A 24,020-nucleotide genomic window follows, 5' to 3' on the forward strand; every position below is an offset into this window, starting at 1 on the left:
CTCTCCCTCCTCCCTCCTTTCTCTCTCTGCCTCCCCCTCTCTCTCCCTCCTCCCTCCTCTGTGTGTGAGCGTAGTCTGGGCGCTCAGCCAAGTAGAATGTGTTTTTGAATGAATATCTGATGCGGCTGGCTGTGGGAGGAGCTATGTTACTGGAGTACTGGGAGAAAAGGAGGGAGGGAGCGTGGGAGATAGAGAGAGAGAGCGAATGAGAGAGAGAGATGGAGAGAGAGAAAGGGGGGAAAGGGAGAGACAGAGAGAGAGAAAGGGAGAGACAGAGAGAGAGGTCTGACTGCCTTGCATAACACACGTTGGAGCAGCTTTGCACGCAGGACTTCATGTGATTCTTCAACCAGGGGGACTTCCTCTATCGCTGGCTCATCACAGAGCCTTACGGCTGGGTGTACATGTTCACCCTCTCTCCCGGACGGACCCTGCCTGGAGCCTGGAGGAAAACAGGGCTGGAGCAGAAAAATGACTGGCTCTGAAAAATAGACCTGCACAAAGGAGACGTAGAGAAAAAGGATTTCCCTATAGGAATACGTAGTGTAGAAGCTACACAGGCAAGAGGAAGCCTGACAATGCTCTGCCAGCTGTGGCTGTGTACAGCCTGGTAAGCTTTTCCCCTCTCCCTCGGCAAAGGCAGTGTTTCTTCTTGTTTTGTGCTTGATTTGTGGCATAGTATTTTGGACCCTGTTCCTCTCCACTCATGCGTTCATCATCACTGTCATTTCCTAATCCAGTAATGCCCCTAGAGGCTACAGAACATACACTGCATCTGGTTGGCTTTGGATCACATTACAATAAATAGATTTACAAAAGAGCAAGTCATACAGGTTTGTAGAGAGAGGTGTTTGCTTGTTTACAAGGGAATCCCTGCCTCTCTGTTTGTCTCTGTCTCTCTGTCTCCATCTGTCTGCGTCTGTCTGTCTGTAGTCTGACATTGTGTGATCTAGCTTAGTGAGGAGATGAGCGATGCAGGACGCTGGAGTCATTGTGAAAAGAAGACAAGCAGCCAGCTAGCCACAGCTCGCTCTCTCTCTCTCTCTAATACTGCGTTCATAACTAAATGGGAATATACCACATGCGACAGGGAAAAATCCAGTTGAACAGCCCTCCAACTGGTAATTACTAGTGCAAAACTCATCTATCATCCTGAGCTGCCACTTCACCCACATGCTGACCTCTGACGTCACCTACCAAGGAAATGACCTTCATAACAGCATTTTGGGTATTTAACTGTAACAACAAAACTTTTTAAAATAGAAATCAATCTGTTCATGTTTTTTTGAACACTATAATTTGTTTATAAGCATGATAGCTGTACTTTTAGTTCATGGTTTACGCAGCTTGTTGGCCATTAGCCAATCTGCGTTTCTTAACTTGTTTAAAGTATGTGAATGCATCCAACTGGTAAATTCCCACCTCCCACTTGGTTACGAACACAGCATTAGAGTCTCCTTCACACTCCTGGTCCGCCTTTTAAAGGGAGAGTCAGTCAGGGAATGGAAGGGTTTATTTGGAGTATTAAAGCTAGTAGCCCAATAGACACACACAGATGGTTAACCTTGTGTTTGGTACATTTATAGGAGATTTGTGGAGGAAAGATAATATCACAGATGGTTAACCTTGTGTTTGGTACATTTATAGGAGATTTGTGGAGGAAAGATAATATCACAGATGGTTAACCTTGTGTTTGGTACATTTATAGGAGATTTGTGGGGAAAGATAATATCTGATGGAGAGTGTAGACAGTCAGTTAGTCATTGTCAACCAGTCAGTCATTCAGCCAATCAGTCAGTCATTCAGCCAGTCAGCCAATCATTCAGCCAATCATTCAGTCAGCCAGTCAGTCTTAGTCACCCAGTCAGTCAGTCAGTCAGTCAGTCAGTCAGTCAGTCAGTGAGTCAATCAGTCTGATGGTCAGCCAGTCAGTCATTCAGTCAGTGAGTTAGTCAGCCAGCAAGCCAGCCAGTCATTAATTAATTAATTAATTCAGTCAGTCAGTCATTCAATCAGTTAGTTAGTCGGCCAGCCAGCCAGCCAGTCATTCAGTAAGTCAGTCAGCCAGCCAGCCAGTCAGTCAATTAATTAATTAATTATTTCATTTAGTCAGTCAGTCAGTCAGTTATTCATTCATTCATTCAGTCAGTTAGTCGGCCAGTCAGCCAGCCAGCCAGCCAGTCAGTCAGCCAGCCAGCCAGCCAGCCAGCCAGCCAGTCCTTCAGTCAGTCAATTAATTAATTTATTATTTCATTTAGTCAGTCAGTCAGTTATTCATCATTCAATCAGTCAGTTAGTCGGCCAGTCAGCCAGCCAGTAAGTCAGTCAGCCAGCCAGTCCTTCAGTCAGCCAGCCAGTCAGTCAGTCAGTCAGTGAGTCAGTCAGTCAGTCAGTTAATTCATTCATTCATTCATTTAGTCAGTCAGTCAGTCAGTGAGTCAATCAGTCTGATGGTCAGCCAGTCAGTCAGTCAGTCAGTCAGTCAGTCAGCCAGCCAGCCAGCCAGCCAACCAGTCAGCCAGCCAGTTAGTCAGTCAGACAGCTAGCCAGCCAGCCAGCCATTCAGTCAGCCAGCCAGTCATTAATTCATTCAGTCAGCCAGCCAGTTAGTCAGTCATTCATTAATTAATTAATTCAGTCATTCAGCCAGCCAGTCGTTCAGACAGTCAGCCGGCCAGCCAGCCAGTCATTCAGTGAGTCATATGTAGTGTAGTCTCTGTGACAACAGAGTCAGGTCACAGAAACACAGCAGGGCAACATGTTGTTTCATCGTCAATGTTTGGTTATTTCTTGGTTATTTGGTCGTCAAAGCTCATTTCTGGGAATAATGTACATAATGTGACCATGGCCCATAAGGCCAAGTGCACTATATAGGGAATAGTGTGCCATACGGGATGCAACCAGTCCCTCTCCAGGTCTGCCTAGCCAAAGGGCCCAAAGAGCTTCCTGTATTTGTGGACTGTGGGTTTTTTTCAATTTTATTTGAATTTTTTTATTTCACCTTTATTTAACTAGGTAGGCTAGTTGAGAACAAGTTCTCATTTGCAACTGCGACCTGGCCAAGATAAAGCATAGCAATTCGACACATACAACAACACAGAGTTACACATGGAATAAACAAAACATACAGTAAATAATACAGTAGAAAAAAGAAAACAAAAAGTCTATATACAGTGAGTGCAAATGAGGTAAGATACGGCAATAAATAGGCCATGGTGGCGAAGTAATTACAATATAGCAATTAAACACTGGAATGGTAGATGTGCAGAAGATGAATGTGCAAGTAGAGATACTGGGGTGCAAAGGAGCAAGATAAATAAATAAATACAGTATGGGGATGAGGTAGATAGATGGGCTGTTTACAGATGGGCTATGTACAGCTGCAGTGATCTGTGAGCTGCTCTGACAGCTGGTGCTTAAAGCTAGTGAGGGAGATATGAGTCTCCAGCTTCAGAGATTTTTGCAGTTTGTTCCAGTCATTGGCAGCAGAGAACTGGAAGGAAAGGCGGCCAAAGGAGGAATTGGCTTTGGGGGTGACCAGTGAGATATACCTGCTGGGGCACATGCTACGAGTGGGTGCTGCTATGGTGATGTCACGTCCTGACCAGTATAAGGTTAATTGGTATTGTAGTTTGGTCAGGACGTGGCAGAGGGTATTCGTTTTATGTGGTTCGGGGTGGTGTGTTTTGTTGAAGGGGCATTTGGTTTAAGTATTCCGGGGTTTTTGGGCACTGTTTGGTTTTCAGGTATTCTATGATTTTGTCTAGTATGTCTGTTTCTATGTTTGGTTAATTGGGTTTGGGACTCTCAGTTGAAGGCAGGTGTTGTCTATCTGCCTTTGATTGAGAGTCCCATATATGAGGGTGTGTTTGTTTGTTATTTGTGGGTGATTGTTCCGTGTATAGCGTCAAGCCTTACAGGACTGTTTATTGTCGGTGTGTTTCTTTTTGTATACGTGTTTATTTTGGGTTTGCCTTCTTTCCTTATAATAAAGAAGATGAGTATACACATACCTGCTGCGTTTTGGTCCTCCATTTCCAACGACAAGCGTGACAGGTGACCAGTGAGCTGAGATAAGGCCGGGCTTTACCTAGCAGAGACTTATAGATTGTAGCCAGTGGGTTTGGCGACGAGTATGAAGCGAGGGCCAACCAACGAGAGCGTACAGGTCGCAATGGTGGGTAGTGTATGGGGCTTTGGTGACAAAACGGATGGCACTGTGATAGACTGCATCCAGTTTGTTGAGTAGAGTGTTGGAGGCTATTTTATAGATGACATCACCGAAGTCGAGGATCGGTAGGATGGTCAGTTTTACGAGGGTGTGTTTGGCAGCATGAGTGAAGGATGCTTTGTTGCGATATAGGAAGCCGATTCTAGATTTAATTTTGGATTGGAGATGCTTAATGTGAGTCTGGAAGGACAGTTTACAGTCTAACCAGACACCTATGTATTTGTAGTTGTCCACGTATTCTAAGTCAGAACCGTCCAGAGTAGTGATGCTGGACGGGCGAGCAGGTGTGGGCAGTGATCGGTTGAATAGCATGCATTTAGTTTTACCTGCGTTTAAGAGCAGTTGGAGGCCACGGAAGGAGAGTTGTATGGCATTGAAGCTCGTCTGGAGGTTAGTTAACACAGTGTCCAAAGTTTAATACATGAAGTGCTCTCATTTGTGTTTCTTAATGGCCGTGTGTTTGTTGTTCTCAAGGTTGTAATAATAACTGTGGGAAATGGAGAAGGTTTCCTCCTTGGTTTCTGTGCTGCTTGCTATCCATGCCAGTGAGTGCCTGAGTCCCAAATGCCATCATACAGATACACTACATGACCAAAATTATGTGGACACCTGCTCTTCGAACATCTCATTCCAAAATCATGGGCATTCATATGGAGTTGGTCCCCCCCTTCACTGCCATGACAGCCTCCACTCTTCTGGGAAGGCTTTCCACTAGATGTTGGAACATTGCTGCAGGGACTTGCTTCCATTCAGCCACAAGAGCATTAGTGAGGTCGGGCACTGATGTTGGACGATTAGGCCTGGCTCGCAGTCGGCTTTCCAATTCATCCCAAAGGTGATCGGTAGGGTACAGGTCAGGTCTTTGTGCAGGCCAGTCAAGATCTTCCACACCGACCACGACAAACCATTTCTGTACAGACCTCGCTTTGTGCACAGGTGCATTGTCATGCTGAAACAGGAAAGGGCCTTCCCCAAATTGTTGCCACAAAGTTGGAAGCACAGAATCGTCTAGAATGTCATTGTATGTTGTAGCGATCGGGTCCTAGCCCGAACCATGAAAAACAGCCCCAGACCATGATTTCTCCTCCACCAAACTTTACAGTTGGCACTATGCATTGGAGCAGGTAATGCTGTCCTGGCATCCACCAAACCCAGATTTGTCCGTCGGACTACCAGATGGTGAAGTGTGATTCATCACTCCAGAGAACGCGTTTCCACTGTTCCAGAAACCAATGGCAGCAAGCTTTACACCACTCCAGCCGATGCTTGGCATTGCTCATGGTTATCTTAGGCTTGTGTGCGGCTGACAAACTGACTTGTTGGAAAGGTGGCATCCTATGACGGTGCCACGTTGAAAGTCACTGAGCACCTCAGTAAGGCCATTCTATTGCCAATGTTTGTCTATGGGGATTGCATGGCTGTGTGGTTGATTTTATACACCTGTCAGAAACGGGTGTGGCTGAAATAGCCGAATCCACTAATTTAAAGGCGTGTCCACATACTTTTGTATATATAGTGTATTCTATCTTAATTTGATCACTCTGTGGTCGCAAATGTGTAGGAAATGCACGTTTGTAGTGTATTCAATAAAGGCTTCTAAAGTTTGTAATTTCAACTTCAACAATGTATCAACCCCTACAAAAATGTCCATTAATTATAATCCACATAAAAATTCTGATTTTCTGTTGCCGCAGAATTATTTTCCTTCTGTGAAAAACTGGTCAAATTAAGATAGTACGTCTGTATAGTGCACTGTGGATCCTGGTCAAAAGTAGCCAGTCATTGGTAGTGAGTTGAGTTGAGTTGTAGTGAATGGAACAATGCTTGTTCCCATTCAGGACGTGTCTGCTGCCTCTGGGGCATGTGAGGAGAGACTCTCCATATAGCTGAGCGCAGGAGAGTTGTCCAAGGGGGCTGGGATCCACTGGTTGTCTTTAGCGTTGTCGGGCAGTGCGTGTGCGTGTGTTGCCCGACACTGTGTTGCCATGTGTCTCCCGGTGTGCTGTGAGAGTGTTGGACTGTAAACAGATGACTGTATTTACTCCAGTGGAAAGTGGGGCATGGTGTCTCCGTGTTGTGACTGTCCTGTAACCATGCCTCATAGATTGTTTTTGTGTTACCGCAGTGTTCATTGTCAAGGCTCGGGTTGTTGTGGTGTTGTCCTCGTGGTGTTATCATGGGATTGTCATGGTGATGGGGTTGTGCTGTAGCAGTGTCGTAGCGTGTGTGTCTGTGTGGAGCTAATCGACTATGTCTGTGTGAAGTGGAGGCTATATGGTGCTCTGATGCTACAGCCACCGCTTAATGTGGGTCAGGAAAAGCAGCTCTCTCTCTCCCTCCCTCTCTCTCTCCCTCCCTTCTCTCTTTCTCCCATCCTCTGCCACTTTCTGTTTTTCCTCTCTCCCTCCCTCTCGCTTTGTTTTTCTCTCTTTCTTCCCCTCCCTCTTTCTCTGTCACTCCATGTTTTTCGCTGCATCTCTCCCTCCCTGCCTGCCATCATGCTTTCTGTCTGTCTGCCTCTCTGTTTATCTCCTCTCTTTCTCCCTTTCTTCCTGCCTCTCTCCTCTCTTCCCTCTCAGGTGCACCTCTCATTTGTTACCTCTGGTACATCTAGCAGGCTTTATCAGGCTGTTCTGTTATAGATATAGAATGGTACATCTAGCAGGCTTTATCAGGCTGTTCTGTTATAGATATAGAATGGTACATCTAGCAGGCTTTATCAGGCTGTTCTGTTATAGATATAGAATGGTACATCTAGCAGGCTTTATCAGGCTGTTCTGTTATAGATATAGAATGGTACATCTAGCAGGCTTTATCAGGCTGTTCTGTTATAGATATAGAATGGTACATCTAGCAGGCTTTATCAGGCTGTTCTGTTATAGATATAGAATGGTACATCTAGCAGGCTTTATCAGGCTGTTCTGTTATAGATATAGAATGGTACATCTAGCAGGCTTTATCAGGCTGTTCTGTTATAGATATAGAATGGTACATCTAGCAGGCTTTATCAGGCTGTTCTGTTATAGATATAGAATGGTACATCTAGCAGGCTTTATCAGGCTGTTCTGTTATAGATATAGAATGGTACATCTAGCAGGCTTTATCAGGCTGTTCTGTTATAGATATAGAATGGTACATCTAGCAGGCTTTATCAGGCTGTTCTGTTATAGATATAGAATGGTACATCTAGCAGGCTTTATCAGGCTGTTCTGTTATAGATATAGAATGGTACATCTAGCAGGCTTTATCAGGCACACATGGAGGTTCACTGAGGTCTTCAGTCCAGTTGCCTGTATGTTTATTGTTGAATGTGTAGATGATGTGATGACCACTAGTGGTTCTGAGGGGGGGCCAGTGCCCCTGTGACAACAATTTTGGACCCCCTGTGGCCCCCCTAAATGTGCAGTATGAAATACTTTTTACATAACAAATTTTTGCTATCGTTCTTTTTTTTTTACATCCGTTATTAGACAGTGGCAACGCGGAACACTAATTTAACCCACACATTTTCTAGAGGGACGGCTTTAGGCGGAACACAACAATATCGTACCACATGCAAAATGATATGACAACAATAACATCTAATGTAACTGGCCCCTCTAACAGTACAACTGGCCCCAGCTTGGCCCCCCCAGTTGAAATGGTCTAGAACCGCCACTGGTGATGACGTGAGGCAGGGGGTAATATACACAATACAACGTGACTTCATAGAACATCATGATGTGATTGTCAAATTATCCTTTCAATGGGGTGTGACTTGGGTGAAATGGATGGACACACACACACGCACACGTACGCACGCACATAAATACACACACACACAGGCCTCCCGAGTGGCGCAGTGGTCTAAGGTACTGCATCGCTAGCTGTGCCACTAGAGATTCTGGGTTCGAGTCCAGGCTCTGCCGCAGCCGGCCGTTACCGGGAGACTCATGGGGTGGCGCACAATTGGCCCAGCGTCGTCCGGTTTAGGGGAAGGTTTGGCCGGCAGGGATGTCCTTGTCCCATCGCGCACTAGCGACTCCTGTGGCGGGCTGGGCGCATTGCACGCTGACACGGTCGCCAGGTGTACGGTGTTTCCTCCGAAGTGGGCATTGTCTCAAGAAGCAGTGCGGCTTGGTTGGGTTGTGTTTTGGAGGATGCACGGCTCTCAACCTTTGCCTCTCCCGAGTCCGTATGGGAGTTGCAGCGATGGGACAAGACTGTAACTGCCAATTGGGGACCAGGAAATTGGGGAGAAAAAGGGGTTAAAAAAATAGATATAAATACACACACAGAACAACAACAACCAGGATGTCATTGGATCTGGTGTCTGGCTTGCTTTTCACACCTACCTTTTTCCACTCACAGTCTTTGAAGCAGGGGTTGGAACCGGTTCAGGAAACAGAACCAAAAACTGTGAAAAACAGCAAATATTCAAGTAATGGAAATAGAACCAGCAACTAAAGAGATCTCTAGTGTTCCGGAACAGAACCGTTATTTTCAAATCGAGAGAATCGGTTAATAATGTTATTTTTTGTTCCGGAAAATATTCTGTATTTAAGTAAAGTTCTGATGCTAGAAATAGCCTAAACTCATGCCATGATGTTCAGCGCTTCAAGCCAAGCCCGTTACATGTCCACCCCTCTTTCTCACTCTCTACTCACCCACATGTCATGCCTAAAGGGGCGCATATTAAAATATGGAATGTGATGATTGCATATATCCTTTGACGTGTGTCATGCACAGAGAGTAAGCATGTTGGAAATGTACATACATCATTCTTCTCTGTTGTTTCTACATGCTAGAACATAACAATTGTGTGTCTTCCTCTGTCTCCAGATTTAGAGCTGGCGGACGTTGTGGAGGCCGGTGGTTAGTCAGAGATGATTCCTCATGAAGTCCATGGAGCCATCCTCTCTGTCGCCTGGCAGACGTCCCTCTGCCCTCTCTAGACTACTGAGTCCAGGACACACAGTCACACAGTGAAGACCTGAAAGAGACCTGATAGAGCCCACGACAACACTGACAGAGAGAGAGATGTTTCCCATGCCAATAAAGCCCTTAAATTGAATTGAAATTGAGAGAGAAACAGAGATAGGGACAAAGAGAGAGAGAAACAGTAGGTTCACAAAACCTACTTGAGAGACAAACAAAGCGTTAAAACCAACCATGAAATCCAACCAGGAGAGGAGGCATGGCTGTCTACCTCCAAAGAAGCGTGAGATCCTAGCCCTGGAGCAGAAGCCTGTGGTGGTAACAGCAGCAGCTGAGATCCTGGCTCTGGAGCAGAGGCCTGTGGTGGTACCAGCAGCAGCTGCAGCCTCAGCAGACACTACCTTACACACAGAGAACCTGGCTTGGCTGGCTAATGTAGCCAGCGAACGCTGCAGATCCACAGAAACTCCCAGCCCCAGGTTTCATGTCTCATCGTCCTCCTCTTCATCCCCCTCCCCTTCTGCTACCTCTCTGTCTACGATCCCCCTGTCCTCTCTCTCCACTGTCTACCCCACTGGGGTGGGGCTCAGCCAACAGGGCGGGACAATCCAGTACGCCCAGCTGGCCCCTAACCTCCAGTTCATTAGCTCGGGGCCGTACACTGGCTACATCTCCTCTCAGATCATCCAGTCCCCTGCCACCAGTGTAGCCACCTCCACAGGGCAACAGCGCCACCATCTGGATGGCCACTGCTACACCGCCGCCCTCATCTCCCAGGCCACCAAGGTGTGTGTCTATTGTGTATGCATTCAGAAAGTATTCAGACCCCTTGACTTTTTCCACATTTTGTTACGTTATAGTCTTATTCTAAAATGTATTAAATAGTTTTTTCCCCTCATCAATCTACACACAATACCCCATAATGACAAAGCAAAAACTGTTTTGTTGAAATTTTAGCAAATTTATTAAAAATAAAAAACAGAAATATCAAATTTACACAAGTATTCAGACCCTTTACTCACTACTTTGTTGAAGCACCTTTGGCAGCAAATACAACCTCAAGTCTTCTTGGGTATGACGCTACATGCTTGGTACATCTGTATTTGGGGAGTTTCTCCCATTCTTCTCTGCAGAGCCTCTCAAGCTCTGTCAGGTTGGATTGGAGCATTGCTGCACAGCTATTTTCAGGTCTCTCCAGAGATGTTCGATCAGGTCTGAGGTCCTGAGCTATCTGGAGCAGGTTTTCATCAAAGAACTCTCTGCACTTTGCTCCATTCATCTTTCCCTCGATCCTGACTAGTCTTCCAGTCCCAGCTGCTGAAAAACATCTGCCACCACCATGCTTCACCGTAGGGATGGTGCCAGGTCTCCGGCAGACGTGACATTTGGCATTCAGGTCAAACAGTTCAATCTTGGTTTCATCAGACCAGAGAATCTTGTTTCTCATGGTTTGAGTCCTTTAGGTGCCTTTTGGCAAACTCCAAGCGGGCTGTCATATGCCTTTCACTGAGGAGTGGCTTCCTTCTGGCCACTCTACCATAAAGGCCTGATTGGTGGAGTGCTGCAGAGATGGATATCCTTCTGGAAGCTTCTCCCATCTCCACAGAGGAACTCTGGCGCTCTGTCAGAGTGACCATCGGGATCTTGGTCACCTCCCTGACCTAGGCCCTTCTCCCCCGATTGCTCAGTTTGGCGGGCAGCCAGCTCTAGGAAGAGTCTTGGTGGTTCCAAACTTCTTCCATTTAAGAATGATGGAGGCAACTGTGCCCTTGGGGACCTTCAATGCTGCAGACATTTTTTGGTACCCTTCCCCAGATCTGACAATTCCTTTGACCTCATGGATGCACTGTCAGCTGTGGGACCTTATATAGACAGGTGTATGCTTTTCCAAATCATGTCCAATCAATTGAATTTACCACAGGTGGACTCCAATAAAGTTGTAGAAACATCTCAAGGATGATCAATGGAAACAGGTTGCACCTGAGCTCAATTTTGAGTTTCATGGCAAAGGGTCTGAATACTTATGTAAATAAGGTGTTTATTACATTTATTTTTATACATTTACAAAAATGTATAAAAACCTGTTTTTGCTTTGTCATTATGGGGTATTGTGTTCAGATTTCAGATTTTTATTTTATTTAAGTCAAGGGGTCTGAATACTTTCCGAAGGCACCGTATATCAACGTTGCGGAGTAGTGAACTACATGGAGTTCAACTAGTAAGTTAACTACATTTTGCAGTATCTTGCTGGTAGTTGAACTAAATTACATTTTTTGATGTGTTTTCAGTAGTTAATGACTGTTTTGCCACGTAGCGGCGTAGCTAACTACTGGAACTTCACACAATGTTTTTTTTGCAAAAAAGAAAAGAGAATATGGGTAGACAATTTCCTTATTTTATTTGTTTGTGTCAGATCTGCCCAATTCTCACTTAAAAGATCATTTTTGTGTTTAATAGACTAAATTGTGATCTGTTTTTGCAATTTGTAGACTATGACATTTCAGATTTCAATATGATAATGCATCATTAAGTAGTCAACTACTTTTTCAAGGTGACTTTAAGGTTCAGTAAACTACACTACAGCTAGCCTTCAGAAAGTATATCTTAACTTCTTCCAGAGTGAAGTAATTGTTAGCTTGATAAACTATACTTTCAGAGTAGCTTCCCCAACTCTGGTATTTATTGTGTAATTATTATTATTATTATTTTTATTATTATATAATTATTTATGTTTTTATGTATTGCTTGGTGCGAACAAATATCCCCTTTGGGGCGATTAATGAAGCACTATGTTATGTTAAGGTTTGTGACCATCAGAACCAGCTCCAGATAGGGCTGCCGTCTGACCTGGCTGTGTCCGTTGGAGGGTCTACCGTCTCCCTGCCGACCTCCACCCACTTCACCAGTACCCACCAGTACATCCAGCTGGACAGCAGCAGCCCTCTGAGCGTCCCCTCCCCTACCCAGGTCCACCTCCAGCCTCTCCAGCTCCACACCCACCCTGGGGTGGGCCTCCTCCCCACACCCTCACCCTCGCCCCCTCCCAGGTGCTGGTCCAGTATGCGGATGGGTTAGGGGTCAACAAAGCTGAGGGCGGACACACCAAGGTATTTATATTGTTTTTTTATTCAATACATTTTTAGATGTTGAACTGTTTGCGAGGAGAGCTTGACAAATAAAGATTGATTCGATTTGAAGGTGGTGCAGCTGAATGGAGAGCTGGAGAGGAGTTTCGGTAAACAGAGCTGTGCTGGCATCAAAGGAACCTCCTACTCTAACCAGAACAATCAGCAGGTTCACCATGGATATGAAGCTCGACACATCCTCATTCCCGCAGACTACACTACCCAGGATTCCACAGGACTACAAACCTCCCTGGTGCTGGTAGCAAATGCCCAGCCCCACCCCCACCCCCACCCTACCAGAGGTGCTGAGCAGGACAAGGTCCAGGTCCACCCATCACTAATACACAGTGAGGGAGGAGGTATCTGTCTAGGGAAACCTGTCTCTAGAACCTCCTCTTTCACCTCACTCAATTCCTCCGAGGCTCTGAAGGTCTCTTCTGCCCCTCACACGGTTATCCAGACCACCCACCACTCTGACCAGCATGTACACAGCCTGTACTCCACCACCCAGGCACCAATCATTGGCTACATCGCCAGGACAGGTAACCAGCATGGCGTCAGCTACGCCACCCTGCCGCAGCACCTGGTCATCCCGGACGGCCAGTCCCTCCAGTCTCTCCTGATACCCGTTAACGGAGTCGGTGACGTTACCACCACTACGGACCTTGAGGCTGCCTGCTCGGTGACCGCCAGGACAGCCAGCACCACCGCCAGCACCACCGTCTCTCAGCTGGCTCCAGCGACCGTATCCCTCCCCCGCCACACCTACCTCACCGCGTCCCCCTCCCCTGCCCCAGCCCTAGCTCCCGCCCCTGTCCAGGCCTCCCCCTCTGTCTCCTCTTCCCTCTCCTCTCCAGCCCTAGCTCCCCCTCTTTCCCTCTCCTCCTCTCCAGCCCTAGCTCCGGCCCCTGTCCAGGCCTCCCCCTCTCTCTCCTCTTCCCTCTCCTCCTCTCCAGCCCTAGCTCCGGCCCCTGTCCAGGCCTCCCCCTCTCTCTCCTCTTCCCTCTCCTCCTCTCCAGCTCTAGCTCCCGCCCCTGTCCAGGCCTCCCCGTCTCTCTCCTCTTCCCTCTCCTCTTCCCTCTCCTCCTCTCCAGCCCCTAGCTCCGGCCCCTGTCCAGGCCTCCCCCTCTCCCTCCTCCTCTCCAACCACGCTCCCACCGTTCTTCATGCGTGGCTCCATCATCCAGCTGGCGGATGGGGAGCTGAAGCGAGTGGAGGACCTGAAGACGGAGGACTTTATCCAGAGTGCTGAGATCAGCAGTGAGCTGAAGATTGACTCCAGCACTGTGGAACGCATCGACACAGGCCAGACACCCAACGCTGTCATCATACAGTTCGGTGTCGGGGAACACAAAGCACAGGTAAGCTAGCAAAGCTTGTTGTTGTCTCCTTTCCCCGAGACTCAGTGCCAGTCTGTTTGTACTATCCTGCCAACGCCTTGTCACTCATACCGCAATGGTGTTGAAAAGAGTACAAACAGATCTGAGAACAGATCTGAGACCATGTTACCATAACCCCATCCTAATGTCAATATTTATGCCAATAACAGTTTATTGTGTATCCTTTGTGTGTTGTATTCCTCTGCAGGTGTGTGTGGAGGTGCTGTTAGAGTACCCGTTCTTTGTGTTCGGCCAGGGCTGGTCGTCCTGCTGCCCTGACCGGACCACTCAGCTGTTGGAGCTGAGCTGTGCCAAGCTGTGTGTTGGGGACGTGTGTGTCTCCCTGACCCTCAGGAGCCTGAGGGGTGGCGGCGGCTCTGTATCTGGGAGGAACCACAGCAGCCAGGGTCACGAGGTCAAGCTGAGGCACAGCCACAACACTGGGGACATCACACAGGGGTCTAACCGCCAGGGGAACAGTCAGGGGAATAGCCAGAGTAATGGTCAGAGTATTGATCAAATCAACAGTCCAATAAATAGTCAGAGCAACGGTCAGAGAGACGGTCAGAGCGACGGTCAGAGCGACGGTCAGAGCGACGGTCAGAGCGACGGTCAGAGCGACGGTCAGAGAGACGGTCAGAGCGACGGTCAGAGCGACGGTCAGAGCGACGGTCAGAGCGACGGTCAGAGCGACGGTCAGAGTATGGACAAGGACTTTAGGAACAGTTTGAATGCTGCAGGCAGCAACAGTGTCTTCCTGGTGCAGGTGGGCAAAACAGACAGGTTGAATAAGGAGGACAGGTGCGTTCCCTGCTGTGTGGACCAGGTGACAGAATCTGGACTGAGACCCGGATCTGGACCAGGGGTCTACGGAACTGGAGTTGGACCCAGGAGTACCTCGAACCTGCAGGCTGTCTCAGGCAATGGAGAGATGAGAGACAGAGAAAATGTAGAGATAATAGGGAGAGACAATGGAGAAATGCGAGAGAGAGAACAGAATAGCCACATGCCCCCTCCGCCCCTCAAGACAGAAGTGGGTGAGGTAGACAAAGAAAAACCCTGGGGTCGTAAGAGGAGGTGGTCTGCTCCAGAGAGAGATCAGACAGAGCGGGCGGACGAGGAACCCCCCTTTGACTCTGCCAAAACCCTCTTTTATAACTCAGCAGGTCAAACTCTCCATCGAGGGAAGGTCAAATGTTAGTCGTTGAAGGAGCTGGAGTGCTGTACGGGAGGTAGGGAACATAGTTTTATATGTTTGTAACGTTGTTAGTGTTGTTTGGTTTAATCTATCTATCCACATTAATGGAAAGGATTTGTTTACCTTGTATATACATGTTTTATGATTCTATTTCTATGGAAGGAACCTTGTTGTCTCTGTGTTTGACCCACTGTCTGCGAGGCCAGTCTCTCTCCAGAACACAGTTAGTGGCCCACTGCCTGGGAGGCCAGTCTCTCTCCAGAACACAGTGAGTGGCCCACTGCCTGGGAGGCCAGACTCTCTCCAGAATACAGTTAGTGGCCCACTGCCTGGGAGGCCAGTCTCTCTCCAGAACACAGTTAGTGGCCACAGTTAGTGAACACAGTTAGTGGCCCACTGCTTGGGAGGCCAGTCTCTCTCCAGAACACAGTTAGTGGCCCACTGCCTGGGAGGCCAGTCTCTCTCCAGAACACAGTTAGTGGCCCACTGCCTGGGAGGCCAGACTCTCTCCAGAACACAGTGAGTGGCCCACTGCCTGGGAGGCCAGTCTCTCTCCAGAACACAGTGTGTGGCACACTGCCTGGGAGGCCAGACTCTCTCCAGAACACAGTGAGTGGCCCACTGCCTGGGAGGCCAGACTCTCTCCAGAACACAGTGAGTGGCCCACTGCCTGGGAGGCCAGACTCTCTCCAGAACACAGTGAGTGGCCCACTGCCTGGGAGGCCAGACTCTCTCCAGAACACAGTGAGTGGCCCACTGCCTGGGAGGCCAGACTCTCTCCAGAACACAGTTAGTGGCCCACTGCCTGGGAGGCCAGACTCTCTCCAGAACACAGTGAGTGGCCCACTGCCTGGGAGGCCAGTCTCTCTCCAGAACACAGTGTGTGGCCCACTGCCTGGGAGGCCAGACTCTCTCCAGAACACAGTGAGTGGCCCACTGCCTGGGAGGCCAGACTCTCTCCAGAACACAGTGAGTGGCCCACTGCCTGGGAGGCCAGACTCTCTCCAGAACACAGTGAGTGGCCCACTGCCTGGGAGGCCAGACTCTCTCCAGAACACAGTGAGTGGCCCACTGCCTGGGAGGCCAGACTCTCTCCAGAACACAGTTAGTGGCCCACTGCCTGGGAGGCCAGTCTCTCTCCAGAACACAGTGAGTGGATACTGTAGCTAGCAGATGGTTGACCTGGAAAGGTTTGAATTTACTAAACCATGAGATTTGTCCTCTATATTGACCTATAAAGTGAATTATGCATGTGTGAGTTATATTAATTGATAGTACCTACCTACCTAGTTAGAATACAACCCTCTACTGCTCATCGTTACCCTCAGTCATCAGAACCCCCACCCCCCATATATTTGAGGACATGTTTTATGTGATGAAATGTAGTTTCTTTTTGTTGCCTCATGGCAACGATGTGCAGTTAGGCTACTTTAAAGGGCAATACAATGCTGAATGATAGACATGTAGATTCCCAGACAATGGACCCAGGGACATTCTATGAGCCAAAGCAACCTAATTGAGCAGTTAAGATCATACCCTCTGATTGTGAGGACAGTCCCAGCGAGGAAGAATGGACCTCAGAATCAGGTTTGAGAGGCAGTGAAATACTAGTTTAGGGAAACGCTTTCACTATCAGCTTTTCCATGGTGTTATAGTAAGTACCCTTATGGCACAGAACGCCTAAATCTTCCCCCAAAAAATAGGATGGAATATTTGTTTCAATGAAAAACCACAATGTGTGCAGTAAAGGATTACACATATACTGTATGTAGTGCATTCCTGAAGTAATCAGACCCCTTGACTTTTCATACATTTTGTTACATTACAGCCTTATTCTGAAATTGATTTTTCTTTTAAATCTTCATCAATCTACACACAATACCACATAATGACAAAGTGAAAACAGGTTTTTAGACATTTTTAACCGCTAAAAAACAGTAATACCTTATTTACGTAAGTATTCAAACCCTTTGCTATGAGACTCGAAATTGAGCTCAGGCAGTTAGGAAAGCTAAGGCTAGCTTTTTCAAACAGAAATTTGCATCCTGTAGCACAAACTCAAAAAAAGTTCTGGGACACTGTAAAGTCCATGGAGAATAAGAGCACCTCCTCCCAGCTGCCCACTGCACTGAGGCTAGAAAACAGTGTTACCACCGATAAATCCACTATAATTGAGAATTTCAATAAGCATTTTTCTACGGCTGGCCATGCTTTCCACCTGGCTACACCTACCCCGGTCAATTGCCCGGCACCCCCCACAGCAACTCTCCCAAGCCTTCCCCATTTCTCCTTCACCCAAATCCAGATAGTTGATGTTCTGAAAGAGCTGCAAAATCTGGACCCCTACAAATCAGCCGGGCTAGACAATCTGGACCCTCTCTTTCTAAAATTATCTGCCGAAATTGTTGCAACCCCTATTACTAGCCTGTTCAACCTCTCTTTCATATCGTCTGAGATTCCCAAAGATTGGAAAGCTGCCGCGGTATTCCCCCTCTTCAAAGGGGGAGACACTCTAGACCCAAACTGCTACAGACCTATATCTATCCTACCCTTCCTTTCTAAGGTCTTCGAAAGCCAAGTTAACAAACAGATCACCGACCATTTCGAATCCCACCGTGCCCACCGTACCTATGCAATCTGGTTTCAGAGCTGGTCATGGGTGCACCATAATCGCCATCGATAAGAGACATTACTGTGCAGCCGTATTCATCGACCTGGCCACGGCTTTCGACTCTGTCAATCACCACATTCTTATCGGCAGACTAAACAGCCTTGGTTTCTCAAATGACTGCCTCGCCTGGTTCACCAACTACTTCTCTGATAGAGTTCAGTGTGTCAGAGGGCCTGTTGTCTCAACCTCGGGCAGTCTCTACGGAGGTGCCACAGGGTTCAATTCTCGGGCCGACTCTCTTCTCTGTATACATCAATGATGTTGCTCTTGCTGCTGGTGATTCTCTGATCCACCTCTACACAGACGACACCATTCTGTATACTTCTGGCCCTTCTTTGGACACTGTGTTAACTAACCTCCAGACGAGCTTCAATGCCATGTGTAACCCTCTCACCAGGCTCGAATATGACTCTCACAATATTAACTTATGCAGAGTATCTCAGCAGCATGGGATGTTAGGTGAGAAGGACATCTCCAATAATAATTCCTATTGTAAACTATCTAGGGTTATGACAATAGGGTATTAACTTCAGATTAAATGATTATAGGTTTCTGTTATTGATTCAGGATAGACCATCCCATGCATTAAATTAAATTGAAACAATCAATGACTCCACCAAGGCAATATACATAACGTTCCATATGTGTATTAAAACATTTTTAAACACAAATACATTTTCAGACACAACATCAAAAGAAATAAAGAATCACCAATGAGTCGTGCACAACCCGTGTCCAAATTATTTCAAGTTTGCTTAAATAAACCGTTGGCGCGCGTGTGACACCCAAAAATATCCAGAAGCACCTCACGTTGTGGTTACTCACTGCTTGGTAGATATTCCCTCAGCGAAGTATGGCAGTTCCATGCAGGTTTCCTCACAAAGTCCAAGGCAAGCACAGCTACCCATGCAGACAGTACTCCTTAGCCGTAACCGATATCCCATGGGAACACGAACTCGTTAAGCTTCCCAAGCAATTATCTCCCGGTGTCACATGATGCTAGGCTAACCTCAATGCTGGCAAATACCTCCACGACGAGACGGTAACTTCAGTCTTTACTAAGTTTTAACAAAATTATAACAACTCTTTTATAAAATAAAACATGTATTTCCCTTCATATCCTAGTAGGTATGGGTTTTGTTCTAGTTCTGTCATCTTCTTTTATAATTTCTTTACCAACCGTTCTAAGGTAAAAACGTCCATCCTCTCATCAACGTCTTTTTCCCTCTCTTTTTTTCCCCAGGCCTCCCGTTAATCAGGTCAACTCCCATTGGCCACAACTTAACAAGCGACCTTATTGGTCAAAACTTACACTTCAAAGTAAAACAAACTATTCACTTATACATTAAATAAATATTTATTCAAAAGCATAATGCATTAACAACATTACAGTTTAGGAGCAATTCAATCATCTTTTAAATATATAACCAATTAATTATAACAAATAAACTCAATACCTGGTTCAAACAAGGGTATTACACATGCAACTCTCCTTCCGTGGCCTCCAACTGCTCTTAAATACAAGTAAAACTAAATGCATGCTCTTCAACCGATTGCTGCCCGCACCTGCCCGCCCGTCCAGCATCACTACTCTGGACGGTCCTGACTTAGAATATGTGGACAACTACAAATACATAGGTGTCTGGTTAGACTGTAAACTCTCCTTCCAGACTCACATTAAGCATCTCCAATCCAAAATTATATCTAGAATCGGCTTCCCATTTCGCAACAAAGCATCCTTCACTCATGCTGCCAAACATACCCTCGTAAAACTGACCATCCTACCGATCCTCGACTTTGGCGATGTCATTTACAAAATAGCCTCCAACACTCTACTCAACAAATTGGATGCAGTCTATCACAGTGCCCTCTGTTATGTTACCAAAGCCCCATATACTACCCACCATTGCGACCTGTACGCTCTCGTTGGTTGGCCCTCGCTTCATACTCATTGCCAAACCCACTGGCTCCAGGTCATCTACAAGTCTCTGCTAGGTAAAGCCTCGCCTTATCTCAGCTCACAGGTCACCATAGCAGCACCCACCCGTAGCACGCGCTCCAGCAGGTATATCTCACTAGTCACCCCCAAAGCCAATTCCTGCTTTGGCCGCCTTTCCTTCCAGTTCTCTGCTGCCAATGACTGGAACGAACTGCAAAAATCACTGAAGCTGGAGACTAATATCTCCCTCCCTAGCTTTAAGCACCAGCTGTCAGAGCAGCTCACAGATCACTGCACCTGTACATAGCCCATCTGTAATATAGCCCATCCAACTACCTCATCCCCATACTGTATTAATTTATTTATTTTGCTTCTTTGCACCCCAGTATCTCTACTTGCACATTCATCTTCTGCACATCAATCACTCCAGTGTTTAATTGGTATGTTGTAATTACTTCGCCACCATGGCCTATTTATTGCCTTACCTCCCTTATCTTACCTCATTTGCACACACTGTATAAATATGTTTTTTACTGTATTATTGACTGTATGTTTGTTTATTCCATGTGTAACTCTGTGTTGTTGTATGTGTCGAACTGCTTTGCTTTATTCTTGGCCAGGTCACAGTTGTAAATGAGAACTTGTTCTCAACTAGCCTACCTGGTTAAATAAAGGTGAAATAATTTTTTTATTAAAAAAACCCGATGGTCAATCTGACAGAGTGCCAGAGTTCCTCTGTGGAGATGGGAGAACCTTCCAGAAGGACATCCATCTCTGCAGCACTCCACCAATCAGGCCTTTATGGTAGACTGGCCAGACGGAAGTCACTCCTCAGTAAAAGGCACATGACAGCCCGCTTGGAGTTTGCCAAAAGGCACCTAAAGGACTCCGACCATGAGAAACAAGATTCTCTGGTCTGATGAAACCAAGATTAAATTTGTTGGCCTTAATGCCAAGCATCACGTCTGGAGGAAACTTGGTACCATCCCTACGGTGAAGCATGGTGGTGGCAGCATCATGCTGTGGGGATGTTTTTCAGCAGCAGGGACTGGGAGGCTAGTCAGGATCGAGGGAAAGATGAACGGAGCAAAGTACAGGGAGAGCTTTGATGAAAACCTACTCCAGAGCGCTCAGGACCTTAGACTGGGGGCGAAGGTTCACCTTCCAACAGGACAACAACCCTAAGCACAGAGCCAAGACAATGCAGGAGTGACTTCGGGACAAGTCTATGAATGTCCTTGAGTGGCCCAGCCAGAGCCTGGACTTGAACCCGATCAAACATCTCTGGAGAGACCGGAAAATAGCTGTACAGCAACGCACCCCATCCAACCTGACAGAGCTTGAGAGGCTCTGCAGAGAACAATGGGAGAAACTCCCCAAATACAGGTGTGCCAAGAAGACTTGATGCTGTAATCGCTGCCAAAGGTGCTTCAACAAAGTAGTGTGTAAAAGGTCTGAATACTTTTGTAAATGTGATATTTCATTTTTTTATTTTTTATAAATTAGCAAAAAAAACAAAAAGCAGTTTTGCTTTGTCATTATGGCGTGTTGTGTGTAGATTGATGAGGGGGAAAAAACTATTGAATACATTTTAGAATAAGGCTGTAACGTAACAAAATGTGGAAAAAGTCAAGGGGTCTGAACACTTTCCGAAGGCATTGTATGTTTCAATCATTTCGGTTTACAGAAATATGGGTGCGTATAATTTTGTTATTGGCCATATTCCACAAAGTGAATTTAAAGAGTAATCATATTGATTTGAACATCAACCAATGTCTACAGGACAGGGTTAGTAGTATCTTTGATAGCCAGGTTGTGTCCCAAATGGCACCCATTTCCTATATAGTGCCCTAACTTTGGGCTCTGGTCAGTTGTAGTGCACTATAAAGCTAAGAGGGTGCCGTTTGGGACGCATTCTTTGTGATTTAATGTCTTCATTCCCTTCTTGTTTTAGATATACTGTTGTAAGTTACATGCTAGCTTCATACTGTAGTAAGTTACCTGATAGCTTCATACTGTAGTAAGTTACCTGATATCTTCATACCTGATAGCTTCATACTGTAGTAAGTTACCTGATAGCTTCATACTGTAGTAAGTTACCTGATATCTTCATACCTGATAGCTTCATACTGCAGTAAGTTACCTGATAGCTTCATATTGTAGTAAGTTACCTGACAGCTTCATACTGTAGTAAGTTACCTGATAGCTTCATACTGTAGTAAGTTACCTGATAGCTTCATACTGTTGTAAGTTACCTGATAGCTTCATACTGTTGTAAGTTACCTGATAGCTTCATACTGTTGTAAGTTACCTGATAGCTTCATACTGTAGTAAGTTACCTGATAGCTTCATACTGTTGTAAGTTACCTGATAGCTTCATACTGTAGTAAGTTACCTGATATCTTCATACCTGATAGCTTCATACTGCAGTAAGTTACCTGATAGCTTCATACTGTTGTAAGTTACATGATAGCTTCATACCTGATAGCTTCATACTGTAGTAAGTTACCTGATAGCTTCATACTGTAGTAAGTTACCTGACAGCTTCATACTGTAGTAAGTTACCTGATAGCTTCATACTGTTGTAAGTTACCTGATAGCTTCATACTGTGGTAAGTTACCTGATAGCTTCATACTGTTGTAAGTTACCTGATAGCTTCATACTGTGGTAAGTTACCTGATAGCTTCATACTGTTGTAAGTTACCCGATAGCTTCATACTGTTGTAAGTTACCCGATAGCTTCATACTGTTGTAAGTTACCCGATAGCTTCATACTGTTGTAAGTTACCCGATAGCTTCATACTGTTGTAAGTTACCTGATAGCTTCATACTGTGGTAAGTTACCTGATATCTTCATACCTGATAGCTTCATACTGTAGTAAGTTACCTGATAGCTTCATACTGTAGTAAGTTACCTGATATCTTCATACCTGATAGCTTCATACTGCAGTAAGTTACCTGATAGCTTCATACTGTTGTAAGTTACCTGATAGCTTCATACTGTTGTAAGTTACCCGATAGCTTCATACTGTAGTAAGTTACCCGATAGCTTCATACTGTAGTAAGTTATCTGATAGCTTCATACTGTTGTAAGTTACCTGATAGCTTCATACTGTAGTAAGTTACCTGATGGCTTCATACTGTACTAAGTTTCCTGATAGCTTCATACCGTTGTAAGTTACCTGATAGCTTCATACTGTAGTAAGTTACCTGATAGCTTCATACCTGATAGCTTCATACTGTAGTAAGTTACCTGATAGCTTCATACTGTAGTAAGTTACCTGACAGCTTCATACTGTAGTAAGTTACCTGATAGCTTCATACTGTAGTAAGTTACCCAATAGCGTCAAACATGATAGCTTCATACTGTAGTAAGTTACCTGATAGCTTCATAGTGTTGTAACCTACCTGACAGCTACATACCTGATAGCTTCATACTGTAGTAAGTTACCTGATAGCTTCATACTGTAGTAAGTTACATGATAGCTTCTCCTGCAGTGAGTTCTACTTCACCTTTTATCGGGGGCTTTCTGTGGTTCTTCTGGACGTTATACTACGTTTTACAGTGGTTCTTCTGGACGTTATACAACGTTTTACAGTGGTTCTTCTGGATGTTATACAACGTTTTACAGTGGTTCTTCTAGACGTTATACAACGTTTTACAGTGGTTCTTCTGGACGTTATACAACGTTTTACAGTGGTTCTTCTGGATGTTATACAACGTTTTACAGTGGTTCTTCTGGACGTTATACAACATTTTACAGTGGTTCTTCTGGACGTTATACAACGTTTTACAGTGGTTCTTCTGGACGTTATACAACGTTTTACAGTGGTTCTTCTGGACGTTGTTTTACAATGTTTTACACTGTAAAGTGGTGGAGGGAGAGCCACTGACATTGAACTACAGGTATAGTGAACCTGTCCAATTAACTTAGTTGTAATTGGGTTGTATGTGTTGTATGTGCAATACCTGAATTATAGATTGGTGTTTTTCCATGTTAAATCATTACAGACCGATGACCCTCTAAAATGTCTCTGATTCACTTTCATCAGTTATTTGTATGAATGACATCCCATGTAAAACTCAAACCTCAACTTGCAATATGTCACCTGAGAATACATTGTATCTTCACGTGACATGAATCATTAAAATGTATATTTTCATACTTTTAATTCAGGCAAATCAGAGTAATCATGGTACTATCAAGTGAAAAAGCTAGAGTCAAGATCATCAGTGATTATGGACCAGTGCCATAGGTTCAGCAGTAGATGAACCTGTGCACATGAATGTGGACATTACTCTACATTCTGTAACTACCTGGCCTCACTACCCACTCATGTGTACCTGTCTTACTTTAGACTGAATTCTCACAGGTGTCTCTCTTTTCTTTCAGTTTAAAATTATATATATTTTCTTATAGCCAAAATAAAGTATTTTACAGAACTCAGGAATTGTGTGTGTGTGTGTGTGTGTGTGTGTGTGTGTGTGTGTGTGTGTGTGTGTGTGTGTGTGTGTGTGTGTGTGTGTGTGTGTGTGTGTGTGTGTGTGTGTGATTATC

At 45.6% G+C, this 24,020-nt stretch overlaps 2 protein-coding genes across 2 annotated transcripts; both read left to right on the plus strand.

Moving 5' to 3' along the window:
• Positions 1-243: 243 nt before the first annotated feature.
• On the plus strand, positions 244-12,163 carry LOC123743211 (ataxin-1; the record flags this gene model as incomplete). The annotated part of the gene is made up of 3 exons (XM_045719241.1): positions 244-610; positions 9,053-9,934; positions 11,951-12,163. Coding segments are annotated over exons 2-3 (765 nt in total), but the record flags the coding sequence as incomplete, so codon positions are not given.
• Positions 12,164-12,165: 2 nt separating this feature from the next.
• Positions 12,166-16,806, plus strand: LOC123743063 (ataxin-1; the record flags this gene model as incomplete). Its single annotated transcript, XM_045717769.1, has 4 exons — positions 12,166-12,255; positions 12,347-13,105; positions 13,368-13,634; positions 13,861-16,806. Coding segments are annotated over 4 exons (2,109 nt in total), but the record flags the coding sequence as incomplete, so codon positions are not given.
• Positions 16,807-24,020: the final 7,214 nt, after the last annotated feature.

This window comes from Salmo salar, chromosome ssa05 (assembly GCF_905237065.1).
Source record: "Salmo salar chromosome ssa05, Ssal_v3.1, whole genome shotgun sequence".
NCBI classification, from domain to species: domain Eukaryota; kingdom Metazoa; phylum Chordata; class Actinopteri; order Salmoniformes; family Salmonidae; genus Salmo; species Salmo salar.